The following is a 26,982-nucleotide window of genomic DNA, read 5'->3' on the forward strand; positions in this document are numbered from 1 at the left end:
AATGTAACATCCTGTGAGGGAGGTTGCTAGGCTGCAGATGGTAATAATTTGTCGTGCTGTGTCATGGCATGTCAGCCCTGCCAATGCTGAGACCTGACGTGGTCACGGGAATCTTAGCCAGAGCAAATGTAGCGCAGAGGGAAAACCACTTGGAAACTTGCAGTTTCTGTTCCATGCGGCCAGGAAATCTCACCATGGGCTCTGCAGGTCGATCTCTTCTGGTAGCACCGCTGCTAATACCTGAATCCTCTGAGAAAGGGCGCTCTGAGAGACTGTGATGAAGGTGCTAATCCCCAGGAGCTGAAGGCATGTTGTGTTTGTGGCCGCGTGGTAAATAGAGTTGTTTCTGTCTGTTTCCCCCTCGGTGGGCACATCTAGGACCATTTATCATCAGCAGAGCTGCCCAGGAATCTCCTGGGAGGATATATTCCCTAAGGAGAGCAGTCACCCTGGCTGCAGAGAAGACAGGATCCTCAGGAAAGGTTCCCAAAGGGTCAGTGTTTATTCAGAAGCAAGAATCCAAAGCGATTGTTGTTTAAATGTGCTCCCCACTGAGTGTGCCAGACAGTCCACAACGCAGCCCTGAGCATGTTGCTTCTGCCAGCAGCTGTCTTGTCCCTGCACCATTCTGCAGGCCTCTCTTCACCGACCTGAAGATCATCACTGGTCCTGAGTCAAGTGTAAATATTTTGTCAAATCATCCAGTGACACAGACCCCCTTCAGATACCAGGCCATGCCCCACCTGCGGATCAGTGGGCCTCTGGGCTGGTCCATTTCTGCCCCAGTAAGTGTGTGAAGGCTTTCACATCAGCACTGACTCGCCACGGTTGTTCTTCTGTTGTGTGTTCTCAGCTCTACTCTTTCTGTTGGCTGCAGCTTTGCTAGGCGCAGGCGTGGTGATGACAGTCAGAGGTGATATAGTGGGATAGGCCTGCGTGATTGTGTATCCGCACAGGTAGGTTTGCCTCTCAGTATATTGTATATGTCACAGAGTGCCTTTTGAACACAGTTCTGTAACTTGCCTATCACTATGTGAAGTCCAGCAAATGAGAAATTGTTTTCATCCAGGGAACTGCATTACAAACATTTTTCTTCTTTTTTTAAGTTCAGATTGTAATTCTGTGTCTGGTGAGATTGTTAATGTACCCGACAGCCACAGGTTTTCCATTTGCCCTTGTTTCTGAAGGGTTCCATTGTAAATATGTACATTTTCTAACCGCAGCGTCAGCCGCCAGCGGCATGCCTACAAACGGCGTCTCCTGAGCATTTTCATGTGCTGACTTGTACAATTATCTTTTAAAAGGTACTTGGATAATAATGAAATAAAAAAACCAACGTCCAATTGGCTGCTGTTTTCCTTCCTTCTCTGGAGAGCCGAGGTATGCGAGGCTCAGCAAGATCTGCCCCAAGGGACACAAGCTGAAGTTAGGTAGCTGGGATGGTGGCCGTGCTGGAAAGAGTCAGTGAAGGGAGCAGCAAATGAACAGGACTCAGAGAGGGTGTGTGCCTCAGGACCTATGTGTGAAGTGCAAGCTGTCTAATCCAGGAGGGGCCCTTTTTGCAAGCTACTTTTTTACCCCTCCCTGGTATGCAGCCATCTCTGCTGGAGTTCAGCCACAGAGAACAGCCCTTCACAGGCGCTTGGTCCAGGTGCATAAATACCTTCGTCAGTTCAAATGGTGGAGGGAGTTTAAAGCAGGCAGAATTGGAATTCGGCCAAGAGCCCAGGGTTGGCAGCCTGCCATTTATGCAGAGCATGAAGGACTTTTTTTAGGAAAAGAAAATGAGCACAAAGTCTCACTGCAAATGGATTACAAAGCAAGTGCCAGTTGCTGCCCTACCTGGGTTCCTATTGCCCTGATCTTGTGCTCAGCAGCGCGCTCCATTCCCAGAAAGGCCCCTTCCTGACCTGTGGAGTTTATAATCCCACCCCCGGGGTGACAGGGTGGGTGCAGTCAGAGCTCTCTCTCGGGGGGGGCGGCTCGGGATTACAGGTCGCAGCGAGGAGGGAGCATTGTTGCTCCTGGGGCAGTGAAAAGCTAATGAGTTTTAACAAGGGGTTTGAAAGGAGAGACTGAGCCCTGCTGGGATGGCGCAGTTGTTTGGGGTGCTGGAGAGAAGTGAGGCTGGTGGTGCTGGGAGCAGGGCAAAGGGGAGGAATGGTGGGAAAGGACACCAGAGATGCAAGCCAAGCCACATGTTGAAAACAAAGACCAACTCAAAGCTGGGCCGGAGGATGAGAGGAGGCAATGACATGCCCAGGTAAGAGGCTTTTCTCCTCTGTGGGCTGGAGGGAGGCGAGATGGGATCTGGGGCTGCAGTGGTCGCGGAGGGGAGAAGCATAGCGCCATCAGGACAGAGAGGGAGGGTGGACGCACAGCAGGATTAAACCTGTTAAGAGCAAACATGGCTCATGCAGGCAGCTCCCTAGGACCCCTTGTCCTGGGCTGCTGGGGAGATGGTCCATGCTAAGTGGGAAAAGCAGCAAATGGCAGGTACAAAGAAACCTTTACAACTGAGTGTGACTTGCAGAGACGACTGCCTGAGTCTGAAGAGAGTCTGGAATGATAGCTTGGCAAGGTGTGACCAGCTCCACTCACCTCACTGCAATAGTAACTCGGTTGCTTAGTGATGATTTAAACATTAACTGTTTCATTCCCTAACTAAGGAAGAGCCGTGGGAGGGAGGGAGCTACACAGGTCTGCATAACTCACCGAGAGCAGCATCTCAGATGATGCCACCACTTACCTCCCCCCAATCAAGGAGCTGAGCCCACAGGCACAACGAAGCCCCAGCAAGGAGAGCCCAGTGGTGCTCAGACTAAGTGCTCATAGCAGGGGCAGCTGCACAATCTGCGATGAGTGGTGTCCCGGGTGGGTGGAGTTTATTTTCTGGGTGGAACCTGGAAGAGAACAGACCCTTGGCCCCTCCCTCATCTGCCCCCAGGTGAGAGTAGCCATGACTAGGCAGAAGGGGCTGGAGGTCTCACCAGAGGCAATCGGGAGAGGGGAGTGGCTGGCTGGGGTGCGGCCAAGTCAGCTGCAGCCCCCAGGGCTCATCCCCAGAGGCTCATTTGCAGCAAACACCTGGGAGTGGCCTTGTTCCTGAGCTCTGGCCCAAAGCCCTTGCCTTGGGCCAGCTACTCAACCAAAGCAAGGGATCCACGCTGCAGCGTGTGCTGGCCAGGACCTGCCTGGGCGTATGGGGAGCAGTTTCTCCTGCAGTCCTGACTCAGGAGTGGTGCCCCTCTTGACTTGCCAAGGCTAGAAGAGGAACAGGCTGGGGCCTTGCCCCTCCCCAGTCCCTAGGCTGATGTTACTCTGTTACGGGAGCTGGGGTGTGGGGGGGTACATCCAGGCAAGCTGGGCCCCAGTGGCTCTGGGACATCCTTGTCCCAGTCCAGGGTCCCCCTGGTGGAAAGTGCCTGGGTGGAATTCACCAGGCAGGAGCCTTGCAAGCACTTTTCTCTACTCGGAGCTGGAGATGCAGCTTCTCTGCAGAGCCATCAGCTGGGCTCAGGCTGTTTCTAGACTGAGGCTGGGATGACAAGACATTTCGATCCTGAGATGCCGCACTCTGCCAGGCTTCCTGTGGGTAGGGGATGAGCGCATTTCCAGAGGGCTAGAGCCGCAAAGGGAGTTGGGTGCAGCATTGCAGCCCCTCCCCTCAGAGGCCCTGTCACCTAGGAGATTCACAGCATGAGCTGGATGTCCAGGTTCCCTGTACCGTGCTCGGGGGTGGGGGGAGAGGGGTCTAGGAACGGGGGTCACAGAAACCAGCAGGCGGCACAGGTTGCTGCCAAAGCTAGCCAGCGGGAAATGCTGAGGAGAGGGACCCCGGAGAGAGAGTCCGGTGCCTCTCCACTTGGATTCTCAGTCATGACCCTTCTTCGAGCTGGGGGCCTGAGCCAGCTCAGCTGGCTTTCATGAAAAAGCAGAGGTACACCCCACCACCCTTTCTGCCCAATGGCCCAGTGGTTAGAGCACTCGACTAGGGTGCAGGAGACCTGGGTTTGAATCCCTGCTCTGCCTGTTTCAGAGCAAGGACTTGATGCCCGATCTCCCACATCACAGCTGACCCCTGGACTACTGGCCACTCGGGTGGTAGTTAGCTGTACACACATCCAGGTGCTTGCTGGGGACGAGATGGGCAGGGGAACAGTTTGTTTGGGAATCCTACCAGGGCTCAGATGTGAGCAAGGGCACCGGGCAGCTTGTTAGCCGAGGTCACTAGGTCTTCAGCAGCTTCACACCTGCCGGCTGGCATGGACAGACCCTTCTGGGTGCCGGTGTCAGCTGAGAGGGGTTGTGAATGTCAGTGGTGCCCACATGTTGGACTCAGGCACCTGAGCAGTGCTAAGGCTGAGCTCTGGTGCCTCTGGGCTTGCCGCATTCATTTCAAAAGTAAAAACATTGCTGGAGCCCCGGAAACTCTCATTACTAATCAAGCAGAGCACCTAAGTCCCTTTGTGGCTCTAGCCCAAAGTCTCGGGTTTGTTTTGGCACAAGCAGAGGGCAGGTGCCAAGGATAAGGATGAATTTGAGGAGCCCAAGTTCTGCAGCCCCTGAGCAGGTTCAGGTTTGCAGTTGGTGATTAACCAGTGCTGGCATTAGCCCTCGAGCTGCCAGCTGTGCCAGCTGAGCTTGGGGTGGGAGGCCAGCCACATGGGGGTGGGGACAGCATGGGTCTGAGTCAGCAGCTGGCGTGGAGCAAGCACCTCTGCACAGAAGAGCCATGACCCAAAGTTGGCTTGTCCAGCCTGCCCATGTAATGCCATGATTAGACTTAGGGCACTTGCTTAGCTAGAACCCTCCTGAACCATCAAAATCCTCACACGTCCTTAGCCAGTGACCAGTGCAGCCCTGCCTAGCATGAGAGCTGGCTAGCTCACAAGCTGATGGCAAGGACCTCCATCCCTCTAAAATGACTCCTTAGCAAGCGTCGTGCCTGGGACCATGCCTTGAGGACAAGCTCTGGGCTGAAGTTTTTGGGCGCAGCCTGTGCCAGGCTCTGCCCCCTTTGGGAAATGGTTAGGAAAGACGAGCATTAGGGCATTGGAGAGGGAACATTCCCAGTCTGTTCAGAGCACTGCAGACTGAGCTGCAGCATCCCTGGGCTTCCAGGCGTGGGCTGCTGGACCAAGCTGCGAGGAGGTTGCTAACTGGGGAGATGGGGACCCACCTACCCCTTCCAGGCAATAGCTGAGCCTGAAGCCTGGCTAGCACAGAGCTCGGGTGTGTGCTTAGGAACTGGACAGCTGGGAGCTGGGCTGGAGTCAGCTGCTTTGCTCCCTGAGCTGGTCACTGAATAGATTACATCTAGCCGGTCTGGGGTGGGACACATGGCTCTGCAGGTGAAAGCTGCAGCACTTAGGGCCTCTCGTGAACCATGATTTAAGCTGTTGCTTGTCACAGAGACTGAAGCCAGGGGCCTGCCTGACTGGCTGGCTCCATCCCTGCTGTCTGCAGGGGCTCATGCTCCTTCCCTAAGACCCTGCCACTTGAATTCCTGCTGGCTTTAGAGCATCTGCTGAAGCAAAGGCTGCTCCTCTCTGAGGGACTGTGATCCCTGAGGGGGCTTGGGGTAGCGGGAGACCTCAGCAGCCCAGAAAGGATTGAGTCATGGAGCAAGCTGGCATGAGGGGAACAAGCAATGAGAGCACCCCACACAGGTGAGAAATTCCTCTTATTGCTGGCAGAACAGGAGGCCTCCTTGTAACCCTCCTCCGCCCTGCAAGCTGCCCCACCAGAAAGCACTAGCCAGGGCTGAACTGCCTGGGTCCTGCCAGACTACCTGTGTTTCTGGAAACGGAGCCCCATCTAGTGCCCGGAGCGGCAAGTGCCTTTCTGCATTGGAAATCTGATCTCTCCCCAGGCTCCTCCACAGGGAGCCTGGTCACTGCAAGGGCTTCTGGTACCCATGTTGATTTGGGGGATAAGATGGAAGGAGTTTCAGTCCCATGTTGAGCTCTTAGGCTCAACTATAAATACAGAAAACTCAGTAATAATGGGGGATTTCATCTATCCTCATACCGACGTGTCACCTCATCAGGGTAGGATTCAGTGAGAAAATTTCTAGACACCATTAATGACTGCTTCTTGGAGTAGCTAGTCCTGGCACCCACTAGGGGAGAGGCAATTCTTGTTTTAGGCTTATGTGGAGCACAGGATCTGGTCCAAGAGGTGCATATAGCGAAACTGCTAAGTAATAGTGATGATAATGTAATTGAATTTAATGCCCTTCTGCGGGGGAGGGGGGAGGTTGTGATGTTATTGACATCACAGGGACATATATCAAAGAAATCCACCACAGTACCATGTACTTCCAAAAAGGGGAACTACACAAAAATGAGGAGGCTAGTTAAATGGAAATTAAAAGGAACAGTCACAAGAATGAAATGTCTGCAAGCTGCATGGAAACTTTTTAAACATCATAACAGAGGCTCAAGTTAAATATATACCCCAAATTAAAAAAAATAGTAAGAGGATGAAAAAGTGCCACTATGGCTAAACAACAGAGTAGATGAGGCAATTACAGGCAAAAAAGGTGTCAATAAGAGATTTTGGAACAAATTGATAAATTAAAGAGTAATAAGTTACCAGGACCAGATGGCATTCACCCAAGAATTCTGGAGGAACTCCAATATGAATTTTCAGAACTACAAACTCTGGTATGTATCCTATTGTTTAAAACAGCCTCTGTACCAGATGACTGGAGGATAGCTAATGTGATGCAAATTTTTTAAAAAGGCTTCAGAGGTGATCCTGGCAATTACAGGTCAGTAAGCCTAACTTCAGTATCAGGCAAATTGGTTGAAACTAGGGCTGTCAAGCGATTAAAAAAATTAATTGCAATTAATCACACTGTTAAACAATAAGAGAATACCATTTATTTAAATATTTTGGATGTTTTCCACATTTTTAAATATATTGATTTCAATTACAATACAGAATACAAAGGGTACAATGCTCACTTTGTATTTATTTTTATTACAAATATTTGCACTGTAAAATAGTATATTTCAATTCACCTAATACAAGTACTGTAGTTCAATCTCTTTATAATGAAAGTTGAACTTACAAATGTAGAATTATGTACAAAAAATAACTGCATTCCAAAATAAAACAACGTAAAACTTTAGAACCCCTGCAAGTCCACTCATTCCTACTTCAGCCAATCGCTCAAACAAGTGTGGTAACAACTTGCCAGAGATCATGCTGCCCACGTCTTGTTTACAGTGTCACCTGAAAGTGAGAACAGGCATTTGCATGGCACTGTTGTAGCCAGTATCACAAGTTTTTCACGTTCCAGATGCGCTAAAGACTCTCATGTCCCTTCATGCTTCAACAATACATGCGTCCATGCTGATGATGGGTTCTGCTCGATAATGATCCAAAGCAGAGCAGACCGATGCTTGTTCATTTTCAATATCTGAGTCATTTATGCCACCAGCAAAAAGTTGATTTTCTTTTTTGCTGGTTAAAGTTCTGTAGTTTCCGCATCAGAGTGTTGCTTTTTTAAGACATCTGAAAGCAGTCTCCACTCCTCGTCTCTCTCAGATTTTGTAAGGCACTTCAGATTCTTAAACCTTGGGTTGAATGCTGTGTCTATCTTTAGAAATCTCACATTGGTACCTTCTTTACATTTTGTCAAATCTGCTGTGAAAGTGTTCTTAAAACAAACATGTGCTGGGTCATCATTTGAGACTGCTACAACATGAAATATATGGCAGAATGAAGGTAAAACAGAGTAGGAGACATAAAATTCTCCCCCAAGGAGTTCAGTCACAGATTTAATTAATGCATTATTTTTTTATTGAGCATGGAAGCATGTCCTCTGGAATGATGGCCGAAGCATGAAGGGGCATATGAATGTTTAGCACATCTGGCACATAAATACCTCGCACTGCAGGCTACAAAAGTGCCATGCAAATGCCTGTTCTCACTTTCAGGTGACATTGTAAATAAGAAGCAGTCAGCAGTATCTCCCGTAAATGTAAACAAACTTGTTTGTCTTAACAATTGGCTGAACAAGAAATAGGACTGAGTAGACTTGTCGGATCTAAAGTTTTACGTTGTTTTTGAGTGTGGTTAGGTAATAAAAAACGTCTACATTTGTAAGTTACATTTTCACGATAGAGATTGCACTACAGTACTTGTATGAGGTGAATTGAAAAATACTATTTCTTTTATCATTTTTACAGTGCAAATATTTCTAATAAAAAATATAAAGTGAGCACTGTACACTTTGTATTCTGTGTTGTAATAGAAATAAATATTTTTGAAAATGTAGAAAAACATCCAAAATATTTAATACATTTCAATTGATATTCTATTGTTTAACAGTGTGATTAATCATGATTAATTTTTTTAATCACAGTTAATTTCTTTGAGTTACCTGCGATTAATTGACAGCCCTAGTTGAAACTATAGTACAGAACAGACTTAGCAGACACAGAAATGGACACAAGTTGTTGGGGAAAAGTCAACACAGCTTTTGTAAAGGGAAATCAGACCTCACCCATCTAATAAAATTCTGTGGGGAGGGATGTGTCAACAAACATGTGGACAAGGGTGATCCAGTGGATATGGTGTACTTGGCAGGGGCAGCTCTAGCTTTTTTGCCGCCCCAAGCACGGCAGTCAGGCAGCATTTGGCGGCATGCCTGCGGGAGGTCCCTGGTCCTGCAGATTTGGCGGCTTGCCTGCGGGAGGTCCCTGGTCCTGCAGATTCGGCGGCTTGCCTGTGGGAGGTCTCTGGTCCTGCGGATTCGGTGGCATGCCTGCAGGAGGTTCCCGGTCCCACGGATTTGGCGTACCTGCTGCCAAATTGCTGCTGCATCCACGGGACCAGCGGACCTCCCGCAGGCAAGCCGCCAAAGGCTGCCTGACTGCCGCCCTCACAGCGACCGGCAGGGCGCCCCTCCCACCCCTGCGGCTTGCCGTCCCAGGCACGCACTTGGAGCGCTGGTGCCTGGAGCCACCGCTGGTACCTGGACTTTTTCTGAAAGCCTTTGACAAGGTCCCTCACCAAAGGCTCATAAGCAGTCATGGGATAAGGGCCTCTTGTGGATCAGTAACTGATTAAAAGACAGGAAATAAAAGGTAGGATGACCTTGAAAACTGAAGTAATAGAAATTGGATGAAATTTAATAGTGCAAAGTGCAAGGTGATGCACTTAGGGACTAACAAGAATTTTTGCTATAAGCTGGGAACTTAGTTGGAAGTGACAGAGGAGGAGAAAGACCTGGGTGTCTTGACTGATCACAGGATGCCCAGGGACTGCCACTGATGTGACTGTGAAAAAGGCCAATCTAGTCCTAAGATGGATCAGGTGAGGTATTTCCTGGAGAGACAGGGAAGTGTTAGTACCATTACAAAAGGCACTAGTGAGACCTCACCAGGAATACTGGGTGCAATTCTGGTCTCCCATGTTTAGGAAAGGTGAATTCAAACTGGAACAGGTGCAGAGAAGGGCTATTAGGGTGATCCAAGGAATGGAAAACCTGCCTTATGAAAGGAGACTCAAAGAGCTTGGCTTGTTTAGCCTAGCCAAAAGAAGGCTGAGGAGGAGATATTTTAGCTCTCTATAAATAAATACATCAGAGCGATAAATACCAGGGAGGGAGAGGAGTTATTTAAATTAAGTGCCAAGGTGGATCCCAGAACAAATGCATATGAACTGGCTATCAATAAGTTTAGTCTTGAAATTAGATGAAGGTTTCTAACCATCAGAGGAGTGAAGTTCTGGAACAACCTTCCAAGGGAAGCAGTGGGGGCAAAAAAACCCTAACTGACTTCAAGACTGAACTTGGTAAGTTTATGGAGAGGATGGTATGATAAGGCTGCCTACAATGGCATTTAACTGATCTGTGACAGCTAGCAGCAAATATCTCCAATGGGCAGTGATGGGTCATTAGATGGGGAGGGCTCTGAGTTACCTGAGAGAGAATTCTCTGTAGTATCTGGCTAGTGAGTCTTGCCCCAGTTGTTCAGAGTCTAAATGATCACCATATTTTGGGTCAGGAAGGAATTTTCATCCAGGTCAGACTGGCAGAGATCCTGGAGGGGGTTTTGCTTTCTTCTGCATCATGGCGCACAGATCACTTGCAGGTTTAAACTAGTATAAATGGTTGATTCTTTGTAACTTGAAGTCTTTAAGCCATGATTTGAGGAGTTCAGTAACTCAGCCACGGGTTAGGGGCAGGGCCGGTGCAACCATTTAGGCGACCACTAGGATTTGGGGGGCTCCATTTTCTTCGGCAGCAACCGTGGCTGCCGGATCTTCGGCCGCCCGGTCACTGCCAGCATTTAGGCAGAGGGAGCTGGGGCAGGGGAGCGCAGGGAGGGCCACCTGCAGCAAGTAAGGGGGGCCGCGGCATGCAGGGGAACTCCCTGCCCCAGCTCACCCCTGCTGCTCCTCCTCCCCGAGCACGCCGTTGCTCCTTCACTTCTCCCGTCTCCCAGGCTGCAATGGTGTGCTCGGGGAGGAGGTGGAGCAGGGGTGAGCTGGGGCAGGGGGGTGCCTCAGGGTGGAGGGTGGGGAGCTGCTGTGGGGTGGCACCTCAGGGCGGGGGTTCGGGGATTGGGGAGGGCGCAAGGTGGAAGTTTTGCCTAGGGTGTGAAACATCCTTGCACCGGCCCTCGTTAGGGGTCTATTATAGGAGTGGGTGGGTGAGATTCTGTGGTCTGCAATATGCAAGAGGTCAGATGAGATGATCACAATGGTCCCTTCTGACCTTAAAGTCTGTGAATAAATGGTCGGTTTTCCAAATGAAGAGAGGTAAATAGTGGTGTCCCCCAGGGGTCTGAGCCCAGTCCTATTCAACATATTCATAAATGATCTGGGAAAAGGGGTAAACAGTGAGGTGGCAAAGTTTGCAGATGATACAGAATTACTTGATTGTTAAGTTCAAAGCACACTGCAAAGAGTTACAAAAGGATCTCAAAAAACTGGGTGACTGGGCAACAAAATGGCAGATAAAATTCAATGTTGATAAATGCAAAGTTAATGCACATTGGAAAACATAATCCCAAATACACATACAGTCCGGAAAGAGATCTTGATGATATTGTGCATAGTTCTCTGAAAACATCCACTCAATGTGCAGCTGCAGTCAAAAAAGCTAACTATGTTAGAAACTATAAAGAAAAGGACAGATAAGACAGTAAATATCATAATGCCACTATTGAAATCCATGGTACACCCACACCTTGAATACTACATGCAGTTCTGGTTGCCCCAGCTCCAAACAGATATATTAGAAATAGAAAACGTACAGAGAAGGGCAACAAAAGTGATAGGGGTATAGAACAGCTTCTGTACGGGAGATTAAAAAGTCTTGGGACTGTTCAGCTTGGAAAAGAGATGACAAAGAGAGGGGGCTATGATAGAGGTCTATAAAATCATGATTTGGGTGGAGAAAGTGAATAAGGAAGTGTTATTTGCTCCTTCACATAACACAAGAACCAGGGGTCACCCAATGAAATTAAGAAGCAAATTAAATTAAAACAAAAGGAAGTCCATCTTCACATAACACACAGTGAACCTGTGGAACTTGTTGCCGGGGATGTTGTGAAGGCCAAAAGTATAACTGAGTTCAGAACAGAAATAGATAAGTTCATGGCAATCCATCAATGGCTATTAGCCAGGATGGCCTGGGATGCAACCCCATGCTCTGGGTGTCCCTAGCCTCTGACTGCCAGAAGCTGGGCCTGGAGGACAGGGGCTGGATCACTCAATAATTGCTCTGTTCTATTCATTCCTTTTGAAGCATCTGGCACTGGCCACTTTTGGAAGACAGGATACAGGACTAGATGGACCAGTATGGCCGTTTTTATGTTCTAGGAGCCCAGACCAGCTCTTCTCAGGGCTCCGCAAGGGTGCAGCTCAGCTGGGCTTGGGGGGCCCCTGAGAGGGCAGGGCCTGCACTGTGGACCGCATCAGCAGCCTGCATAGCCAGGAGGACATGGCTATGTGGGGAGCTGGAAGCAGAGGCCTGGAGAATCGCTGAGAGCTGCACTTCTCTCGCTGCCTCTTGGTTCCACACCCACTGCTTGGCATCCCACTCTCCTTTGTACCCAGCACCCAGGCTGTCCCTTCCAGCCTTGTGCCAAAGGGCTATGCCATGTAATGGGGTTCAGCCTCCTTGATGCCCCCTGCTGAGAAGCACATATTCTGGGAGTGTCTCCAAGCCAGTTGTGCCTCCCCAGGGCCGGTACAGCCCATTGCTGTGCAATCAGTGCTCCACTCAGCCCATTCCGCATCCCCTAGCCTGGGCTTGGCCTCGTGGCAGCATCTCTCTGGCCTTTGCTGTGGTGGTGCTGGGCACTGGTCTGGCGCTGTCCCTGTGATCTCGTGGCCCACCTGGGGCTGAAAGTTCTTCCCACAAGACATGGGCAGGGCTTGCTCCAGGAACCATGGTTGCTGTTCAGATAGATGTGGGGCTCCTGACTTCCCCTCTGCCCGACTCCCTCTAGCCTGAGCTGTCCCTTGACTTTTTCCTGCCTTGCTGACTCCCCATGCTCCACCTACCCTTGGGGTCCCCCTCAGCTTGATGCCAAGCCCTTAGGGAAATCAGCTGCCTACCCCAGCTCAGCTCTTCCTGCAGGGCGTGCCCCCACCAGGCCCTCTGCTTGCACTACTGAGCTGGGCTGCAAAGGCACTGCCTCCATGGAGGGAGAAGGAGGGCGTGGGGCCAGAGAAACAGCTAGGCATCTTTAAACTAACTGGCCCTGGAGTGCCATGAGGACGGGACAGAGGACATATGTGGTTACAGCACCTGGGGACATCAGCAGAAAGGCCACGCTGGCTGCCACTGAAAAAAAAAATCCTGCCACCTGGGAGTTCTACACCAAGGTCAAGAGTGGGGCTTAATTTGACTTAGAAGTCGCTGTGAGCCCTGGGTAGTGGGGGTCCCACTGCTAGCCCTGCTTGTGGTGGGACTCCACTGCCAGCATGGGATGTGGGAGAGGGACCCCCAGTGCAGCCCCCTAGGCCTGGGGAGGGTGAAGAACCCTAAGAGGAGCAGAGGTGAGGCTGGGAGGGCTGAACTATGGCTGGGGGACTGACATGAGGAGGGAGAGGGCTGTACTGATGGTGGGTTCTGAGCAGATGGGGTGTGTGCTGGGAAGGTGAACTGAGGGTGGTGGGGATCGATAGGGTAGGGGGGCAAACTGTTGGGGTGGTGATGGGGGCTGGGGAACTGAGCTGAGGGGGGGTGAATTGAGGGGGGTTGGGTGGGGACAGAACTGATGGGGTGCTGAGGGACAGCATTAATTGCTGGGCAGGAGAGGGGCAAATGTGGGGGTGAGGGCTCCTGCTGCAGGGGCCACTGTATCCTGTATCCAGCACACTGTTATCACTGTATCCAGCACACTGGGAGAATGGGTAACACTAATGTCACATGCACACGCCCTGCCAACAGGCAGCGGGGGTTCAAACAGCAAGAGACTGACCTAAAACACACAATAGAATCTTTTTTTTAAAATCTCATGATTTTCATGGGGCTGTGGGGACCTGCTGGGAGCCCAGCATGGTGCCCAAGGGAGAGCTCATGCTACAGGCTACAGGGGGATAAGCCCCAATCTTACTGCAGCTGATGGAGGCTCACCCTTAGCCCAGGGGCCCTCCCTGCTGTAAGGCTGAGGAAGGCCCTGTGGGCCACAGGACAGCAGCCACATCTCTCACAGTGCCAGCATGCCATCTATGCATCGTCCCACTTGCTCCCCCTGTGGGGGACATGCTGGGAAAGTGAGCTGCTGAGGTTGAAGCTGGAGACTCACACAGGTCTTTATGATCCTGGTTCTGCCAGTGCCCATCCCCCACTCGCCCACGCCCTGCTGTTGCCCTCGCTCGAGATTTGTCGGGAGGCTCATGGTATCGGAGGGGTTCTTCAAGCCCCAACTCCGAGAGGCAGGTGTTGCCATAGGCCTCAGCTTTCAATAGCACCACCTAGTGCTACCCTCCCGGCTGCAGGGCTGGGACCCCCACACCTGCACCTGGCAGCGGAGACAAAGAACCACTACAGCTGGGTGTCAGGTCTCATGACATTTATGTCAATCTCATGATTTTGGGGCACAGGTGTTTGGTGCTGGCGTCACTGCCTGGGGGAGCTGTGGGTGATGCTCAGCGCGCTAGGCCTGGCTTCTGGGCCATCAGTGCTGCAGGATGGGGTGGAGGCTGGGAGCATGTGGGGGGCATGGCAGATGGCCCTGTTCCCGGCTGAGGATGCTCTGCAAAAGGAGGAGGTGCCAGGCCATGCCCACCATAGGCCTTGCCACTGTTTGGAGAGCAGCTGCTGCCCAAAGCAGGGCCCAGGGACAGGGCCCGAGAGACCAGGCCAGCCCAATGCAGGGTCAGTCCGTGCCCCAGGTTCATGCTCTCAGGGGTCCCAGAGATGGGTGCAGGGCAGGGCTCATAACTCGTCTCTGCTTTCAGGGGCATCCGCTGGGTGTGCCCCATTTGTGTCCTTGGGCTCTTCTGGGCTCTCAGGAACCTGGGGAACAGCAAGGTGGTTACCATGGAAACCGCTGCCCCAAGCAGGCCCAGCATGCATCAGGGGCAAGTCCAGGACCCCATGGAGAAGGCAGGAGAGACACGTCTCTCTCCAAAGTGGGGAGGGGCATTAGGGACAGTGGGGGAGAGGGTGTGAGGGCCCCTGCTCTCCCTGGTGAGGGACCCAGCCATCTGCCCCATAGGGAAGGGGTGCAAAGGACCATGGCCGAGGGACATGAGGGACACCTCTCTCTCCATGGTGGAGAGTTACTGGGGCTGGGCGGAGCCGGCTGCTGCAGGCTGATGTGCTAGCGGAAGGTTGGTGGGGACGAGTTGGTCCAAATGACCTCCTTGCTAAAGCAACAGCCTGAGTCAGCAGGCTTCCAGCTTCAAGCGATGGCAGGCTGGAGGCCTGGGACTCTACTAACCACAGGCGGTGTCTCCTCCGCAGGCAGCATCCCGCCATTCTCCAGGAACTTGGAGAAGGTCTCCAGGTCTCTGGCGCTCTTGTACTCAATCATCTGGTGCAGGCAGAGGAGAAACATGAGACGTTGGTGCTGCAGGATTGCCTCTTTGCAGGCTGAACTCCTAGGACCTCACTGCGAGCAGCATAGCCTGCTTCCACCCACCACCCTCCATGCTAGGTCTAGGCCAGCCCAATCTCCTGCTTCTGACATTGCCAGCACCAGCTTCTCCTGAGAGGTGCAAGAACCCTGAGCAGAGAATTTTGGGCTAGCCCACCCCAGGAAAGTCTCCTCCTGACCCTACTGGTGAGTGGCTCCTGCCCAGAAGCAGGCGGAGCTGTAGCTCTGCTAAAGCACCTGGTTATTTTAGTTTGTCTTGTTATAACCCTGGAGAGTCCTGTTACCCAGAGAAACATCCGGTCCCTGGTGGAATCCTGCAGAGCTCTTGGCCTCAATAGCATCTTGTGGCAGTGAGTTCCACAGGCTGTGTTGTGTGAAAGAATATTTCCTTTGATCACTGTTGGATTTGTTCCCATTGATTGTCTCTTTCTTCTCGTGTTACAAGAAGGGAGCACAGACGCTCCCAACCTACCATCTTTAGAGCAGTTAGTATCTGATAGTCTGTTACTCTGTCCCCTCTTACCCACCCTCTCTCTAAGGGAACAATCCCAGTCTTTTCAATTGCTCCTTGCTTTCTCCAACCTCTGATCCTTCTCGTCACCCTTCTCTGAACCCCTTGAGCTCTGCATCCTGTGTGAGCTGGGAGACAGTGCTGCACGCAGTGTCCAGATGAGGGCCTAGAATGGCTCCTTGCTGTCACCCAGCACAGCTCCAGGAGTGACCTACATTCTGCACCCAAGTGCACCCCCATCCCAATGGGCCCTTCCCATCCCATCCAGGCAACCGCAGCAGTACCTTCCTGTCTGGCCCGGCAGGGAAATAGTGGAGTGTAGGGTAGCCACGGATGGTGAGATTCATGATCTCATTGGCTGTTGCATCCAGCTTGGCGATGATGATGTTCTCATGATCTTTATACTTCTCACCCAGTGCCTCCCAGACAGGTGCCATCTCCTTGCAATGTGTGCACCAGGGGGCATCTGCCATGACAGAGAGGGGTTGCTTGTCTGCTCTGCAGGGAGCGTAGTGGGGGCAGAGCACTGGGGCTGGAATATTAGCTCCAGCACCTGAGCCAGGAGACTGCAGGAGCTGGCAAAGTCAGCAGGGCAGCGGCACACAGCACAATCAAGCTGGACTGGCAGGAGCCTTTGCCCATCATGCACGGCAATGCTTTAGATGCTTAGGAGTGACCCAGGCACTTAAAATGATTCCACTCAGTGCGTGGGGTCAGGGCTCCCCAGGTCCCCTCAGTGTGTGGGGTCAGGGCTCCCCAGGTCCCTTTGGTGCGTGGGGTCAGGGCTCCTCAGGGATGGAAGGGCTTGGAGGAGACCAATGAAGGAGCTGAACAGGCTGAGTGAGGGAGCTTGGCCTGGGCAGGGTGGGACAAACACCTACCAGGTGCCACTCTCCCATTCCCCACCCCCCCACCCCCGGGGTGAGGGGATTGGTCAGTGTGGCAGGAATTGCTGGGCTCCCTGGAGGTGAGACACTGCAGACAGGGAATCACCTCCCCAGGGAAGGGAAGGTCACCTGAGACAATGAGCTCTACGCCAGACACACGCTAGGAATGTCCCCTCTGCCCCGAGTAGCTGGACTGAGTTGCCCGCATCCTCCAGCTCCCATGTCTAGGCAGTCTCTTGCTGGAACAGCTTTGCCTGGTAGTGTATGGAGTTGGTGCTTGTGTCTGCACCAGGCCCTGGCCGAGGGCGTCAGGCAGGCCTGGGGCAGGAGGAGGCCCAACCTCACTCTCACAGGGCTGATACTTACAGAACTTCACAAAAACATTCTTGGTCTCGTCGTAAGCCACTTGTTCAAAGTTCTTGCCCACAAGGATTTTAACTGGATGCTTATCCCAGTCCTCAGGGACCTCTTCACTCATGAAATGGGGCTGCGGAGAGAGGGAGGGGCTGTGTGTGCTGTTTGCTGACTCACTTCCGGAGAGTGCTGCGAAGAGATGCTATGGCTGCAAACTTCTGAGCTGTGTGTGTGCCATACGGGCTTGCACGCGCCTCATGCCCTGTTCCCCACACCTGGCCCTGCAGTGCTAGCACAGAGCTCAGAGGAGGGTGCTCGGCATTCCTAATACAGTAGACGCTCACTGCCTTCCAGGCTGAGCATTTCTGGGAGCACTTCACATGAAGGGGAATGTCTGCATGAGTGGTCAAGAAGGGCCCTTTTGAGTGACCCAGCTGCATCACAGAATCATAGACTATCAGGATTGGAAAGGCCCCCAGGAGGTCATCTAGTCCAACCCCCTACTCAAAGCAGGACCAATTCCCAACTAAATCATCCCAGCCAGGGCTTTGTCAAGCCTGACCTTAAAAACCTTTAAGGAAGGAGATTCCACCACCTCCCCAGGTAACCCATTCCAGTGCTTCACCACCCTCTTAGTGAAAGTTTTTCCTAATATTCAACCTAAACCTCCTCCACTGCAACTTGAGACCATTACTCCTTGTTCTGTCATCAGGTACCACTGAGAACAGACTAGCTATTGTTGCTACTGAAAAAATTATTAGCCTTGGGAAATGATGGCTGTAACAGGCTTCTCAAGAGGGAAATGATAGTATGATTATGTCTAGAAACTTAGGCTTGATCTACACTACAAAGTTATGCCTTGTCTACACTGCCACTTTACAGCACTGCAACCTTCTCACCCGGGAGTGTGAAAAAAATACACCCCTGAGTGCTGCAAGTTTCAGCGCTGTAAAGTGCCAGTGCAGACAGTGCAGACAGTGCTGGTAGCCATGCTTCCAGCGCTGGTAGCTAGTTCCCTTGTGGCGGTGGGTTTTTAATAGCGCTGGAAGCGCTCTCTCCCAGCGCTCTGCCATAACTACACAGAGCGCTTTAACGTGGCTAGTGAAGACATGCCCTGCGGTCAGCTTCACTACATTTCTCAGGCTGTGAAAAATTTCATACCTTATGCAGCGTAGTTATGCCACCCTAAGGCCCAATATAGACATCACTAGGTTGATGAAAGACCCCTTTCCATCCCTGAAGAGTTTATGCTACAGTGACACCACTACAGCATTTCTAGTGTAGCCATAAAGAACTCTACTTTCAGTGAGTGCTTGATGAGAGAGGGCCGGTATGTGTGGAAGAAAAACATCGCACAAGGGGGGGTCTAAGAATGAACCCCCTGGAGCCAAAGATTCAGATCTTGGCATGGGCAACTCAGCTCTTGTCCTGCTGTGGCCGGGAAGTCGGGGAGTCCCCTGGTGTTTGCTGGCTGGGAAACCAAGAACTGCTCTGCGGGGCTGGGTGAGAGCCCAGCAAGGACTCTCTGTAAGGGGTGGGATAGGGTCTGCCCCCAGAGGTGGCTGTATCTCAGTGAGGCACTACACAGTAGCTGGGAAGTGCTCTGCATTAAAGGAGCTAGGCCTGGGATGGCAGCAGGTTCAGGGCACAGAAGGAATGTGGCCAAGGGACCCAAGTTGCCCTCACTTAATCTGGTGGTGGCACATGGTCTTCAGCTCTCCTCACTCCTGCAAATGGCAGCGCTCCCCTCCCTGCTGTCAGGAGGGATGGGCTGGGCCTGAGCCCTGGGCATGGCTGCTGTGCGCACCTGGACCTTGCCATCGAGCACAGCCTGGGTAAAGGAGCCCACGGCCTGGGAGGTGAACTCGTCCGTGGCCATGCGGTACTTCCTGTTGGTCTCGATGTTGATGAAGCGCATGGTGGGGGCCTCGTGGCTCTTGAGACCGAAGTACTGCAGCACTTGGGCGCCTTCCCCATTCACATCGATGAGAACAAAGAGAACCTACAGCAGGGCACAGACATGGGGCAGCCGCAGCCCAGACTGGCCTGACCGTGCCCTCCCCAGCCCCGGGACTGAGAACCCCCCACCCCGCAGGCTCCCTCACTGCCCCACAGACCCATGCTGGGAGTGAGAGCTCCCACACACCCACTTCCTGCCCCACAGAGCCTGTGCTAGGACTAGAAGCCCCCCTGCAGACCTCCTCACTGCCCCCCAGTGCCTGTGCTGGGACTGGGAGCTCCCTCAGGCCCCATTGCTGCCCCACAGAGCCTGCGCTGGGACTGAGAGACCCCCCCCCCCCCCGATCCCTGCCCTGCAGTGCCTGTGCTGGGACTGAGCCCCCGCTCACACCAGTCCCACCATGCCCTCCTCTACATTGGGACTGAGAGCCCCCCCACGCACCCTTGCTGCCCCACAGAGCTTGTGCTGGAACTAGGAGCCCCCAGCAGGCCCCATTGCTGCCCCACAGAGCCTGCGCTGGGGCTGAGAGCCCCCGCCCCACCCCTCGCTGCCCCACAGATCCTGCACTGCAACTGAGAGATCCACCCCCCCAAATGACCCTCACTGCCCGACAGAGCCTGCGCTGGGACTGTGCACATCTGAGTCTGTCCTTTCCCTGACACCCCACTCCCCCTGTCGGCCACCCTGGGCCAGGAGTGGAACTGGAGCAGGGCCCCTCCCGAGCCAGCCAGGCCCAGAAAGTGAACCACTCCCATTCCCAGCGCTAGGGCTAAGAGCCAGCGGTGACACCAGTGCTGGGATGAGGCTCTCAGGCTTAAGGGACTCGACCACATGCCCAGCCAGGCCAGCCCATGGTGCGTGCATGCCAGTCACGCCTTGGTGTCCCACAGCCCTGGCAAGAGCCCTGGGAGCAGCATGCCTGGCCTGGCCATGCCAAGTGAGTGGGGCATGCTGGGCTCAACGGCTGCAGCTCGCAGGTCAGCGCCCCACTGCCAGGGACGTGACTAGCTGGTTACCTGGCCCCTGAATGGGGGTGCAGCAGCCTGGAAGCTGCCCAGGATCTCCAGGTGGGCCTCCAGGGTCTTGTTAATAAACAGCAGCAGGTGATTGAGGATTTTTGCCCCGAATATCTTTGGTGAGTTCTAGGGAGAGAAAGAGGGTTTGTTGCCCAGTGATGCTGGTGAGAAGCCACCCCTGCTCCTGCAGCAACTACCACACGGAGCTGGGCACCGGCTGCAGCCCCAGGGGCTTGGGAAGGGCCGGAGGGAAAGACCTAGTGTGTCTGGACACTCTCCATGCGCATTTGTCTGCCCATGCCAGTGCCCCCCCACACACACCCCCGGCTGTCCGGTGAGCAGTGCGCCCTATGCCAGCCCTGTCCAGTGCCTTGGCTGCCATCCACACAGAAACCTCCAGACGTGAGCCCCTCATTTCCCACCACACACCCCCGCCCCCAGCTGTGATCCTCCTCCACACCCGACTGTGCAGCAAGCCGTGTGCTCTATGCCAGCCCTGCCCAGTGCCCCAGCTATAATCCCCACCCCACACACACACACACACACACACACACACACACTGTTCAGAGAGCCATGTGCCCTAGGCCAGCCCTGCTCACCCATGACAGCTTATGTCCAAATAAATGTGCTAGTCTCTAAGGTGCCACAAGGACTTCTCGGGTTTTTTTGCTGATACAGACTAACACAGCTACCACTGAAACCTGTCACACGAGAGGGCGCTGTGCCGTGAGCCATGTGCCCTCCGCCAGCCCTGCTCAGCGCCCCAGCTGTAATCCCTCCGCCAACCTTGCCTGGTACTCTGGCTGTAATCCCTCCGCCAACCCTGCCCGGCGTCCCGACTGTAATCCCTCCGCCAGCCCTGCTCTGCAGTCCACTGGCTGCAAACCCTCCGCCAGGCCTGCCCGGTGCCCCGGCTGCAATGCCTCCACCAGCCCTGCCTGGCACCCCAGCTGCAATCCCTCCTCCGGCCCTACCCTGCAGTGCACTGGCTGTGTAAAGCTCTCTGGGGTACAGCCACCAGTCTCTCTGGGGCTGCTCTCATGAGGGGGGAAGGTGGGGGATCTCACCTGACTGGTGAACTCCATCACCAGCTCCAGGCTGTGCAGGACAATGAAGCGGGAGAGCTCCTCCTTGTTCAGGCCCAGCTCTGCGTCCAGCGGGAAATCTGCCCGCTTCTCATCAAACTGCAACACACCAAGGCAGGCCAGTGCCACACACTGAAAGCTTGGCACTGAAGGTGGGAGTGGCTGGGCAGGGCCCCAGGCTGCCTCCTGCACTAGCAGGGCAGCCCATGGGGCCATGTCCTGCTGGGACAACAGCCTTGGGAAAATGCCCTGCCCTGGCCATTGCATTAGCCCCTCCTGCCCATCTTCCCAGGCCTTTCCCATCCCATCCCATCCCGCCTTGTCACCTGCTGGGGCTAGTGCTCCTGCCCATCTCTGGGTGGCCCATAAGACCGGCTGTACTGGGTCAGCCCAAAGGTCCATCTAGCTCAGCATCCTGTCTGCCAACAGTAGCCAATGCCAGATGCCCCAGAGGGAATGAACAGAACAGGTAATCATCACGTGATCCAGCTACTGTCACCCATTCCCAGCTCCTGGAAACAGAGGTTAAAGACACCATCCCTGCCCATCCTGGCTAATAGCCATTGATGGACCTATCCTCCATGAAGCCCCATGTCCCTGTTGGACTGTAGCTGGGGTAGGGCCAGTGCCAGGTGCCTTGCCCCGCCCCCTCTCACCTTCTTGAAGAGGCAGACGGTGTCGGGGGTGACGCTGTATTTTTGGAAGAGCTCCGTCCTGTTGGAGACCCCGAAGGTCACGTCCACAGCATCACTGGCAATTTCATAAAAGCCCTGCGCAGCTTTGCTCTGCAGGTCCTGTAAACACCCCTCGAGGCCCTGAGCTGAGCTGGGCTGGGGGGAGGGGCATTGCGCTGCCCACCCAGACCTGCTCCCTGGCAGCCCCATGGTGAAGCGCACTCGTCATCTAACATGGTGCTGCAGCCTGTGGCGCCTACAGGCCTCAGCATGCAACATGGCACCTGCAGCCGCAATGCCATGGTGCTCAGGGGGCTGGCACCATGGGAACTGTGCCCTGATCCCTCGCCCTTGAGCTGCTCCCCAGCAGGCAGAGGATGGGGCTGGGCTGGGCGCACAGGGCATGTGGCACTACTGGGGCACCAGGGAAGGGAAGGTGTTGCCTTTGCGAGGTGGGTACTGGGGCGGGGCGGGGGTTGCTGGAGGGCCCTCCTACAGCATGCACACAGGGCTGGCATTGGATCATGGCACCTCCTGGCCAAGCTCAGGGCCTACAGGGGGCATTGTGGTGTGGGCACCGTCCCTGCCAGCCAGTGGGGAAAGGCCCCACCTAGACATTCTGGGCAGCCACCGCCCAACCCAGCCCAGGGGCATGGTGAACCCAGTCTGTCCCGGCGCCACACCCGGAAGCTCCGCCAGACCCAACGGCCTCCGCTCCTGCCCACCAGGCTCCACACCTTGAAGAACCCGACGACAACAACATCCTGGGAGGCGATGAACTCCTGGGCGCTGACCTCATCCTGCAGCAGCTCTGTGCTGGGGCCGGCCTTCCGCCGCATCCACCGCACAATGCCCTCGGCGTCCCGCTGCCCTGTGCACAGCACCACAGCACATCACTGACCCGAGGCATTCCCACACCCCGGCCCCCACAGCCCTTCCCACACGGCACTCCACAGCGCCCCCTACACTGCAAACAACCCCCCCAGCCCTTCCTCTGCACCACAACCCCCCCAGCACCCCAACCTACAGCCCCAAAGCCCCTCTCCCACACCAACACCCCCCCAGATTGCAAATCCTTCACAGTCCCTCCTGTGCACCACAAACCCACACAGTCCTTCCCCTGCACCCTTAGCTACAGCCCCAACACACCCCTGCCCTGCACTGCAAACCTATACCCCCCACACACACATTGCAAACCCCTATCCTACCCCCCCCCACAGCCCCTTCCGCGCACCTTCACCCACCGCCCCATACAGCCTGTTTCCTGTACTGCAACCCCACAGTCCCTTCTCCACGCCACCACCTCAACACTGTGCTGGGTGAGGCTCCTTTCCAGCCCCACCATGCTCCAGAGCAGGGACCCCCGAGCAGTGTCAGGCTGTACCTGTGAAGTCTATGGGGTGAGTGCGATTCCCGTCTCGGAAGAGCTTCAGCACTGGGTACCCTGTGACGCCGAACTCGGCGCTCAGGTCTGTCTCCTCTATCGCATCCACCTTGGCCAGCCGCAGACCCATGGAGTCATTCTTCAGGATCCCAGCAGCACGTGTGAACTCGGGGGCCAGGGCTTGGCAGTGTCCACACCAGGGGGCATCTGTGAGAAAGGGACAGGCTGAGCAGGTGAGAACAGCCCCCCCCAAGCTCTGCCTGGAGCAGCCCCCAGCATCCTACCCTGCCTCCCCCCAGCTGAACTCTTCCCAGAGGCTCCACCACCTCAAGCTCTGTTGCCCCACCACTCCCAATCCTGGGTAGAGCAGCGCAGAGTCCAGCAGGGGTAACTGTCACAGCCTGAGGCCTGCTGGGGGCTGGGAGAAGGATGGCATGAGCACCCAGAGTGGGGCAGGGGGCTTCACACAGACTCCCCCCCCCTCCCCCAGCACAGCCCAGGTTTGCCCAGCCTGGCCCAGCTGTCACCCTTAGCAGGTTAATGGTTGTGGTTGGCTCTGCCAGGATGGCAGTGTCCATCTGACAGCCCTCTGGAGGGCAGGGTTCCCCCTGGGGCAGAGTAGGAGCTACGCAGCCTGCTTTAGGTCTTGGAAGCATAACCCACTCTGTCCTGCCTCTCATTCCCATGTGCTCTGCCCTCTCTGCTGGCCCCCCTATGCCACCCAACAAGGTGGGACAGTGCCGCTCGGCAGGGCTGTCAGGGAGATCCCGTGCCATTGGGTGATGTGTTTGCTGGTCTCTTCCTGCTGTTAGCACACGCTGTGGGCCAGTCCTGAGGTGGGGGGACATGACTGCGCCTCCAAGGCTTCCTTGGCTGGTCCCTCCACGCCCCCCTAGAATGTGCTCACTCTGCTTCCCTGGGGTGCTTTGGCTCCTTTCCATGGGGACACGCAGCCTGTGCCACACACCTACTCCCTCCCGCATGGCCGTGCTCTGGCCCCACTTCTTAGCAAGGCCTGGGGACACTGCAGCTGGGCCCATTCACTGCACCTGGCCTGTGACTTGGGACAGGCCCCCCACTCAGGGCTACGGGGCTTCCCTGTGAGGTCACAGACTCCCAGCAAGGGTGACACACATCTCCCAATTGCTTGGCCTAAAGAACAGCCTGGGCCTGGCACCAGAGGCAGCAGTGCCCAGCTGGGCAGCCCGGCCTCTTCACACACAGCCAGTATGCTGGGCCCTGGCCATGGAGCCATACTGGGGACAGGAACACAGGTTACAGCAGAGCTTGCAGGCACAAGTCAGGACCCCTCCATCGAGTCCTTCTGGGCTTTCAGGGTGCTTGGATCCTAGCTAGGATACCCTGAATACTGCCCACGCAGCCCCAAGCCCAAACTCAAACTGCTTCCCTCCTGCCACTCCCTTCCTTTGACCCCCTTCCCGGGCAAAGGTGTTGACCTTTCCCCTCCCTTACCTAGCTCAGGTTACAGGCTCCGGTATCGTCCATCCCCTAAAGTTCTCCCCTGCTCTCCCATTCCCCACACAGACAGCCCCTACTCCATCACAGCCTCTGGCTCTGAAACTTGGCCCTGTGGGGATGCCCACATCCAGCCAGAGCAGAGCCACAGACCGTCCCACCTGCAGAGCAACCATAACCCACCTGCCCACATGCACTTGGGTAAGGAGCTCCCAGCGGAGCTGCTTGAGGCAGTGACTGTCGTGGAGCCCCCTCAGAATAAATGGTGAGGAGGAGGGCTCTGCATCTAGGCCCCAGGGACAGCGGTGCCGGGTCTGCGCCCAGGCCTTGGGAACACACATTGGAATCTGTGCCCGGGGGGACCCTGGCAGGATCTGCACCATGGGGCAGGGGAGAGGAGGGCAGGCTCCGTGCTCAGGGCAGGCTCATGATGCTTGCCTAGGGGAGTCATTGGGCCTTGGGCACAGCTTTGCCTGCACATTAATGTTTAAACAGCCAGTGTCTCTGCTCTCAGGCCAGGACACTCTTCCTGTGGGAAAGCCACCACCTGAGCCCTGCACTGAAGGGCAGCCACTGTTTGCTCTCCCTGGAGCTCAGCGCACAGATGCTCAGGGTCCCACTGGTAGCTGACAGGGCCAAGCACCTGTGCTGACAGCTGTGGCCTCCCCAACCCCTTAGCGAGTGCTCCCAAGAGCCAGTGACCAGCAGGGTATGCACAGGGCTAACCCCCGAATGGAGCAGACATTCTTGGGGCCCCTGCCCCAGGGCTCCACAGCTACTCAGTGGCAGTGCACAGGGTTTGCTGTGAGCCCAGCTGGGTGGCTGGCTGGGGATACGGCCCATGCTGCTGCTGGTACCCGCTGCCTGGTCTGAGCTGCTTCCCTCACCCCACCTCCCCCAACTTACAGAACTCCACCAGCAGCAGGCGGTGCTCATGCAGGGCTCGCTCAAAGTTGCGCTGATGGAGCACCAAGACACCCTCTTCCTCCAGGAGCTCATCAGAGAAGACCTCCTCCTCTTTCTCCTCCACCACCCCCTCCTCGACCTGGGCTTCCTTGTCTTCCCCCCAAGCAGGTACCAGCCAGGCCAGCGACAGCAGCAGGACCAGGAGCAGCTGGGACTTGGAGCAGCCCATGGCGACAGCGTGGGGAACAGACGAGCAGTGCACCAGCCACCAGCAGGAGAAGGTGTTCTTGAGGCGAGGGGGGCAGATAAGGGCATAGAGGAGCGGGTGGCGCCTGGCCCATGGCGCTCGTGTCCCTTTGTTACTGGCTGATCGGCCTCAGATAAGGCGTCCAGCCAGGAACGTGCAGGTGGCTGCACGAGCTGTTTTCCAGCCCAGTTCTCAGGCCCTGGCTGGGGATTGTGAATGGCAAAGGCCAGCTCCCACTGCATTCTGCCCTGGGGCTGGGCAGCAGCTCCCCTGGCACCCTTCCTTGGGCACAGCTCCCCTGGGTGCAGATCCCCTGGCATCATTCCTTGGGCGCAGAGCCCCTGGCACCCTTCCCTGGGTGCAGATCCCCTGGCACCCTCCCTTGGGCGCAGCTCCTACCACACTTGCCCTGGGCCTGGGTGGTGGGGAGGGGCGGCATGTCCCAGGCCTGGACAAAGAGACTTTCCCAATATAGTGTCAGCTGTGGTTCAGGCAGAGGGCTTTAACCTATGGTAGCAATGGCCAGGGCCTAAGGCAGGGGTACATTGCGGTGGGCTGACAGCAAGATGGGCAGCTGTCAGGGTTAAAAGACGGGTACCCTCACAGGAGAGCACAGGTGGAACATTCAGCCTCACCGTGCCCATGTGCCTGGGTTGCTCTGGGCAGCAGAGGCCCTGGGGCGCCAGTTGCAGCTGGCATCTACGCCCAGGGTACAGCGGAGCTGGAGCTGGCTGACAGCTCAGGGCAATGCTCCCAGCCATTCACTCCTGCGGTGTTATGGGTGTGATTCGGGGGCCCTGCAGGGACGTAAGCAGGCTCCCTGAGCTGCTGGGAGCCACCACAGCTGAGCCCGCAGCCTGAAGGCTCCAAGGCAGACGGCCAAGAGAAAGCCCAACATTTATTCAAAATCCCTGGCCCCAGGTGCGGGGCCAGTCCCAGGATTTGGGAACACTGCTTGGGTCAGCTGAGGCCAGCCATGGCCAGCTGGCACCCACACACTTGACCAGCAGCTGGGCAGGTCATGACCAAACCCCAGCAGACCCCACGCTAAGAACAGATCCTTGGCTGTGTGCGTGTGGAACAATCCCCCCAGTAACTGCTCTGTGGGGTGCAATCACCCAAGAGTCTGCTCTGGGGTGGGGTAAAATGCAGCTTGGGGTCCAGATTGTCCTTAACAGCAGCCATTTTGGAGCTTCATTAAGGAACAGAGGGGTACAGCCCTCAGGCCGCATTGCCTGCTGAGACCTGTAGCTCTCCAGGCTGCTCCATCCCAAAGGCAGGGACCGGAGCCGCAGGCTCCCTTTTCTCTAGATTGACTGTGAACCTTGCACTCCCTGGCACCGCCAGCACAGGTGCTGTTGGTAACTGAGGGGAAGGGAGGCAGCATTCTGCATTGTCAATA

The 26,982-nt window shown here is 55.1% G+C and overlaps 1 protein-coding gene across 1 annotated transcript; it reads right to left on the minus strand.

Moving 5' to 3' along the window:
• Positions 1-13,870: 13,870 nt before the first annotated feature.
• On the minus strand, positions 13,871-25,611 carry PDIA2 (protein disulfide isomerase family A member 2). Its single transcript, XM_050968271.1, has 11 exons — positions 25,334-25,611; positions 22,952-23,158; positions 22,305-22,438; positions 21,550-21,687; positions 20,876-20,992; positions 19,809-19,934; positions 18,640-18,834; positions 16,845-16,965; positions 15,876-16,057; positions 14,925-15,017; positions 13,871-14,497 (listed from the first exon to the last, which is right to left on the minus strand). Exons 1-11 carry the CDS (start codon positions 25,560-25,562, stop codon positions 14,417-14,419), a joined length of 1,623 nt encoding a protein of 540 aa, XP_050824228.1. The 5' UTR covers positions 25,563-25,611; the 3' UTR covers positions 13,871-14,416.
• Positions 25,612-26,982: the final 1,371 nt, after the last annotated feature.

The sequence above is a fragment of the Gopherus flavomarginatus genome, chromosome 9 (genome assembly GCF_025201925.1).
Source record: "Gopherus flavomarginatus isolate rGopFla2 chromosome 9, rGopFla2.mat.asm, whole genome shotgun sequence".
In the NCBI taxonomy this organism is placed as follows: Eukaryota; Metazoa; Chordata; order Testudines; family Testudinidae; genus Gopherus; species Gopherus flavomarginatus.

Bases quoted from the DNA above. Each gene is read 5' to 3' on its own strand.
- PDIA2 (XM_050968271.1), bottom strand. From the start codon at position 25,562: ATGGGCTGCTCCAAGTCCCAGCTGCTCCTGGTCCTGCTGCTGTCGCTG. The intron at 20,993-21,549 runs GTGAGAGGGGGC...GGTGTGTTGCAG, and splicing joins CCGTCTGCCTCTTCAAGAAG to TTTGATGAGAAGCGGGCAGA. The intron at 16,058-16,844 runs GTAAGTATCAGC...CTGTCATGGCAG, and splicing joins GAATGTTTTTGTGAAGTTCT to ATGCCCCCTGGTGCACACAT.